Source organism: Arachis ipaensis, chromosome B05 (genome assembly GCF_000816755.2).
Source record: "Arachis ipaensis cultivar K30076 chromosome B05, Araip1.1, whole genome shotgun sequence".
NCBI lineage: Eukaryota > Viridiplantae > Streptophyta > Magnoliopsida > Fabales > Fabaceae > Arachis > Arachis ipaensis.
Genome location: NC_029789.2, coordinates 1,793,868 through 1,800,242, shown reverse-complemented (window position 1 = coordinate 1,800,242; position 6,375 = coordinate 1,793,868). Strand labels below are relative to the sequence as shown.

Sequence of the window (6,375 nt, the reverse complement as noted above, 5' to 3'; positions counted from 1 at the left end):
ATTAATCTAAATTAACATCTATTAAAAAAATTATAAAAATAAATAAATAATTAAACTAAGGAAATATGCAAACGCTACCTATAATACAGCAAATTTTGATGGCAGAAGAAGCTGGAATATCTCTAACAGAAATAGGTAGCACCACCAAGTAAGGAACATAGAACAAAGGTAACCATCTATTAATAAACATAACCCCAGGATCAAAGAAATTCAAGAAGGCCAAAGCTGCAAAGGGATTAACATAATCAAGCACCATCAAAACTGCGAATATGCAGAACATGACAAACAAAGCACTAGGGAACTCAAAGGAAGCTGCTTGGAACACTTTCTTGAAACAGAAATCAACACCGAGGAAGAGAACCAGTGGAACAACCCAATTGAGCAGCCTAAGAACATGAAGACCCAAAGTTCGGATCAAAGGGGAAGAAGTGGAGGACCCAGTTGAGGGTTCAGCTTGTTTTGGCAAAAGTTGCTGCCTTTGGGTGTTTTGTGGGGTGCCCATTTGGAATTGAGTGAGAAAGAGTTGATGGGTGTGGCTTATGTGAGCGAAAGGAGAGGGCTTTTGTGAGGTTTGGAAGAAACGAAGGCCATTGAAAGAGAAAGAGAGAATGTCTCAGTGAGAACATGTAAAAGGAGTAAATGTAAAATGATTGGTCACGGTGATAGATGGCAGCCATTGAAGGAAGGAGACGGGTGTTGAATGAAGTTTCGGCTATGAAAAACGAGTTACTACTGGTCATTTGGATGATGCAATCATGTCATGTTGTATAAAGACAATAAATCCGTGGGGCGTGGGACATACTCAGATGATGTTGATCTTAATTCTTACATAGCGGTGTTAGAGAGAGGGTTGTTTGAACTTTGTTGTCTCGAATTTAGATGCTTTCAAGTGAGAAAAATGAGTAAAGTGGTAAAGTAAAAATGAATTATTATTAATTTTATAATTTTTATAAAATATATGTATTATTATTTTAATTTAGAAATAATTAATTTTTTATTTTATTATTTTATCAACTTTTTATTTTAGAAATCTTTGATTCAATAAACTCACTTGTTCATTATGTAAAAAGAGAATAAATTCTCTCAATTGTTAAAATAAATTGAATGTGTAAAGTATAATTTTTAATCTTTTATTATTATTTTTTTATATTTATTTTTTGTTCCACTTATAAAATTAGTTGTAAAAGATCACACTTTACTCCCATAATCATAAAAAAAATGAAGAGAATCCATCATGTACAAAGGGTTAGAACTATAAAAGCCATGGTATTGGGGAAAGGGAACTCTAGTAGGAAATTAATTACACCACTAATTTATTAGATATCCTTCAATACTATATTCATATGTATTTTTGCAAGTAATATTGTTAAATGTGATATTTTATTATGAATAATATTATATATTTAAGTTTTTTATTAATTAAGTATAATTAAATTAGTCTAATATAATAAAAATTAGTTATAATTAATATTATTTTAAATTTTATTATTTAATTTAATTAAATTTAATTTATAAAAAAATTTAAATATATAATATTACTCTTTTATTATATTAAATATTTCTATATGTTTTTTAGTCTCATCTAAAAATTTTACAATGAAAAAAAACATACTTCATGATTTGAGAAAAATTCAATTCAATTCAATTTGGGTATGTTGTTGCTTTTGTAAAGAATTTAAATAAAAAATCATATTTTAGTAAGTTATACAGTTTGTAAAAGGATTGTAAGTATAACCATTGCAATTAATTTTTTTATTTTGTTTCTAAATAATTGTCCTAGATTAATAGTCAACCATTCAGGTTAACTCCTTAACACCATTAACATAGATGGATGGAACCCATTGCAATATTTTGATGAGATCGTTATATTGGATCATTTTGAGGAGTTCCAATTTTTGAAATATCGTTTTTTATTTAGATGTGTGGGGTTGCAACACGAATTCTGGGTGAAGAGGAAGAAGAGGAGAGCAAATGATCAAATTAGTCTCTAAAAAATTATTTATTATTTAAATTGGTCTTTGAATTTTTTTTTTAATCAAATTCATCTTTTAAATATTTTAAATTAGTCATACTAATCATTTTGTTACTTCCATTGCTAACAGTGTCAGAATTTATTGATGTGGTACGTTAAATAACATCACAACACATACTTAATAGTTTTAATTGATTATTAACATAATTAGTTTATGAAATTAGATCAAATCAACTACAAATCTAGCTGTTAATGATATGTGATGCAGCTTTATTCTCACATCTAAAAAATGTTAATTTCCAGTATTTGAATTGAATCTATTGACCACTTATTTCAAAGGATCCTTATTCAGATATGTACACAAATTCTTGGATTATCCTTCAAGAATTGACAAATTCTTAGGTGATTATGTCATTTTTTTTAATAGTGGTATGCATAATATGTGTAAAGCTCAAAAGCACCTAAGAATTTCTCAAAATAATTGGAAAAGAACCAAAACAGAATGGTTTCCATCAACATGAATAAAATTTGAGGATAAGCCACTGCTAAAAGAATTCCTTTTTTGTTTTGGGTTCTTTTAGAGTTTAGAAGTGGAGAAATTCCTAAGCTGCCTCCGAAGGATCTTCCCAGTTGGAGATCTTGGTATCCTTTTAATGAAGATCACTTTCCTAACCTTCTTGTATGGAGCAACCTGCAACAAAATAGTTAAATTTGGGTAATGATTCAAGTATTTGTAAATGTGAATTCAAATATAATAGAAATTATGTATGTGCTATGAAGGAAGAACCTGCTCAGCAACATAATCTATTATTTGCTTTGCAGAAATCATGCTTCCGACCTTCCTGACCACAAATGCTACTGGAATCTCCCCGGCTGCTTCGTCCATGGCACTGAAATGGAAATCGATGCAACACTTTGCGTTAGGCTTGATCGCCAAAAATGAACTTTGAAAAGTACCACCTTATATGTATATACATCGAAACAAGTGTAAAAATTTCAATCATTCGAAACATACTGCTCAGGAACAATTGGAGAGAATACTTGCAATTTGTAAAATCAGTATACACAAGTGTTCGTGCTTACGCTGTAACTGCAACATCAACAACTTCCGGATGTGAGATTAACACAGCTTCTAAATCAGCAGGGGCAATCTGTTACATATCACATACCATGTATGAAAATATCTATAGTACAACAATTAGTTTGATTAAAAAATAGTGGCAGCATAGAAAGAATTTCATAACTCATATCCTTTGTGAATGAAGACTGTTATAAGACAAGACAAAAGTTTTAGAAATATGCAACTACCTCCTATATTCTAATCCTTTATATAAAGAAAGCATCCAATGATTTATGACAAAGGTTGCAGATTGTATAGTTTGATGGTGGATTTTCTATTGAAATAATGAAATTTCCATCCAAAATCCCCCATCTATTTGTTGGTGTTCCTATTTGAGTTTTGACTACATTTTACGCCATTCTACCATACATTTGAAGACGAGAAGCTTCTGCAGTTTACCATGTGCATAAATAAATTACTGATATTTTCTGCTGAAGGAAATATTGCTAAATATTTTATTGAACCGAGAATTTGATTATACCTGAAAGCCCTTGTATTTGATGATATCTTTCAAGCGGTCTGAAATATACAAATACCCATCCTGATCAAAATAAACAACATCACCAGTACGCAGCCAACCATCTTTATCGATTGTTGACATCGTCGCTTCCTCATTATTCAAGTACCCTGGGAAATCCACGGGGAAAAAGATATCATATTTATAATTCACTGGAAGAATACTACACATAAAGTACATGCTATTGCCATATTGTGAGTAATATGTCCATGAAACTTAGATGGCATTTTCCCATTGAAGCAAACTAAAAGTTTATATATGGCACAGTAATAAACAAGGTTAAAGCCTATTTAAAAGGTTAACACTTTACATTCTAGATATATTTGGGAAACACAGATTTATACCTTTCATGATTGCAGGTCCTCTCAACCAAAGCTCACCACTGCTTCCCGGAGGCAAGAATTCACCGCTACTCCAGTCTACAACTCTTGCCTCCATGTTTGGAGCTAACAATCCTATTGACAAATAGTTGTGCAACTTTTCAGTATTGAAGCCACGTGTTCCTACCGCAGTCGACTCGGTCATTCCATAACCCTAAGATGAAACAATCTTACAATACATTCCTAAAATTTTGGAAAGGCAAAACTACCATAAATAAAAAGGGTGGTCCAGTATTTGCTATATTAGTAATGTGGAAAAGTAATGGCACAATAATAGTACTCAGTGTTTGCTATATTCAGCTCACAAATATGATCACAAAAGACAAAAATGAAATGCAGTAACTCAAGCAATTAGATAGACGATAGCAGATAATTCACAATTCACATTCTTTTAAAAGTGTCACTATAAATAGTACCTGTATAAAATCAACATGAGGAAATGTTTCCACAAAGTCTTCAATAACACTTTCATTCAAAGGTGCTGCACCGCTGGAGACTTGTATCAAACTCTGCAAATTACTTCCATTAACACCCTTTCCTCTCCTTGTCAATGCTGTCAACATAGGCGGAACTACCGGGAAGTGTGTAACCTTAAACTTGTCAATTGCATTGATAACCTCATCAATGTCAAATTTCCTCATTACAATGACTGTGGAACCCAAAGACAGTAACCCCAAAGCGAAAAGCGATAGACCATACACATGGAACATTGGAAGAACAGCTAGAAACACATTGTTCAAGCAAGAGTATTCATATTGAGAAGCTTCAAACCTCACAAAAAGCTCAATCATAGAAATAAGGTTCTTATGTGTTAGAACAACTCCTTTGCTCACCCCAGTCGTCCCTGAAGAATACAATATAGCAGCAGTGTCCTCCTGTCGAATCACTGGCCTCATCGAAAAACCAAATTCACCAGAAATCATGTTACTAAAACATGAGAAACAATCAAGCTTCAAACCCTCCTCATTTTCTGGCACAGCAACAACGGGAATTCCTAATGGTTCTAGTTTCTTGAAATTTTCAGGCACAGTGAAAGCAAAACTCACACCACAATCTTTGATTTGTTTATGTATCTCTGAGACACTACTTAGAGGGTTCAATGGTGCAACAACAGCACCTAAACACAGAACACCCAAGAACACAATGGGATAGTAAATGGAATTTGGAAGCAAAAGCAGAACCACATCACCTTGTGAAACACCCATTTTGTGAAGACCATAGGCCATGGATTTGACAAAAGGTTGCAACTTTGAGTAAGAAACTGAAGACCCAGATGAGGAATCAACAAGGGCTGAAACCCCATTATGGCGGTGGGAAAAGACGAAGGAAACAAGGTCCGTAAAAGGGTCTTTGGGAAGCTCCAAAGAGAGGTGTTTGCTACGGTAAATTCCATTTTTTGGTGAATACCAATGAGGGTACGTGATGAGCGTGGTGCTTATTCTGCTATGTGGCATGTCAAAGTTCACATTTGCAGCCATTAGTTCAACTTCAAGAATAAGAAGAAGAATTGAAGAAGAAAAGAGAAAGAAAAGGGAAGCTGGAAAAGAACCAAAAGGGGTTTTCTTTTTGGGCTTGCTTCGCTTTTGTTATGGTTTGAGTTGAATTGAGAGAATGTTTGAATGGGTTTCAGTGAATATTTATATGCAACTGTTTATGTAAGGAAACAGAAACAGAGCAACGTGCCAATGCAAAGCTTCAAGGACCACATACCCGCTTTGTGGAACTCAGATTTCATTTATTTATTCATTGATTGTGTGGTTCAAAAAGAAAATTATAAAATTGTTATTTTGAAATTATAATATTTGAAATTAATTATCCTCTCTAGCTTTTTATTGCTACTCAACCAACGACCTCTTTCCACAATAGCCAAACTCAAACCTTCAACACCATTCCCTTCCCCCTTTCAAAATCAACCGATTGGATTATCAAAACAATCAATTAAATTTCAGATTTTTCATTTTTCATAACTCAATTGATTGGACTACAGATTATTATCACAAAACAATCGATTGAAAATTGCAAGGCAGTATAATTTTCACAAAAATCAATCAATTAGTTATATTACCCAATCGATTAAACGATGACTAAAATGTAGATTTTTTATAATTCAATCGATTACTTATACTACCCAATTAATTGAATGCTTCAAACCAATTTGAGGTTTCACAATTTAATCGATTGATTGTGTTACCCAATCAATTGAATTTGACAAATCTACGTTTGAGAATCTCATAATTTATGAAGTTTAAGGCCAAAATCTAGCATAATCCCATAATTTATACAAAACTACAATAAATCAATATTTTTAAATTTTAATAAATTAATAAAAAAAACAACATGTATTATAGTATTTTATATATTTTTTCTTATAATTGAAAAATTATAA

At 32.3% G+C, this 6,375-nt stretch overlaps 2 protein-coding genes across 2 annotated transcripts in view; both read right to left on the bottom strand.

Annotated features, from left to right (window-relative positions):
- The window catches only part of LOC107642382 (plastidal glycolate/glycerate translocator 1, chloroplastic), a 3,679-nt gene extending 2,841 nt beyond the window's left edge, over positions 1 to 838 (bottom strand). Inside the window, exon 1 of the mRNA XM_016345717.2 lies at positions 79 to 838. Coding sequence (XP_016201203.1) covers positions 79 to 502 — 424 coding nt within the window. The 5' untranslated portion in view covers positions 503 to 838. The remainder of the gene's footprint in view (positions 1 to 78) is intronic.
- Positions 2,265 to 5,618, bottom strand: LOC107642381 (4-coumarate--CoA ligase-like 6). Its single transcript, XM_016345716.2, has 6 exons — positions 4,406 to 5,618; positions 3,954 to 4,143; positions 3,574 to 3,719; positions 3,056 to 3,123; positions 2,760 to 2,862; positions 2,265 to 2,663 (listed from the first exon to the last, which is right to left on the bottom strand). The coding sequence occupies exons 1-6, from the start codon at positions 5,465 to 5,467 to the stop codon at positions 2,550 to 2,552; spliced, it is 1,683 nt and encodes a 560-aa protein (XP_016201202.1). The 5' UTR covers positions 5,468 to 5,618; the 3' UTR covers positions 2,265 to 2,549.

What these genes read in the sequence shown, in the direction of transcription:
- LOC107642381 (XM_016345716.2), bottom strand. Translation starts at nt 5,467, where the DNA reads ATGGCTGCAAATGTGAACTTTGACATGCCACATAGCAGAATAAGCACC. An exon ending in CTCATGTTGATTTTATACAG is followed by an intron (nt 4,144 to 4,405) that starts GTACTATTTATA and finishes GTTTCATCTTAG; the next exon opens with GGTTATGGAATGACCGAGTC. An exon ending in TCAAATACAAGGGCTTTCAG is followed by an intron (nt 3,124 to 3,573) that starts GTATAATCAAAT and finishes GATATGTAACAG; the next exon opens with ATTGCCCCTGCTGATTTAGA.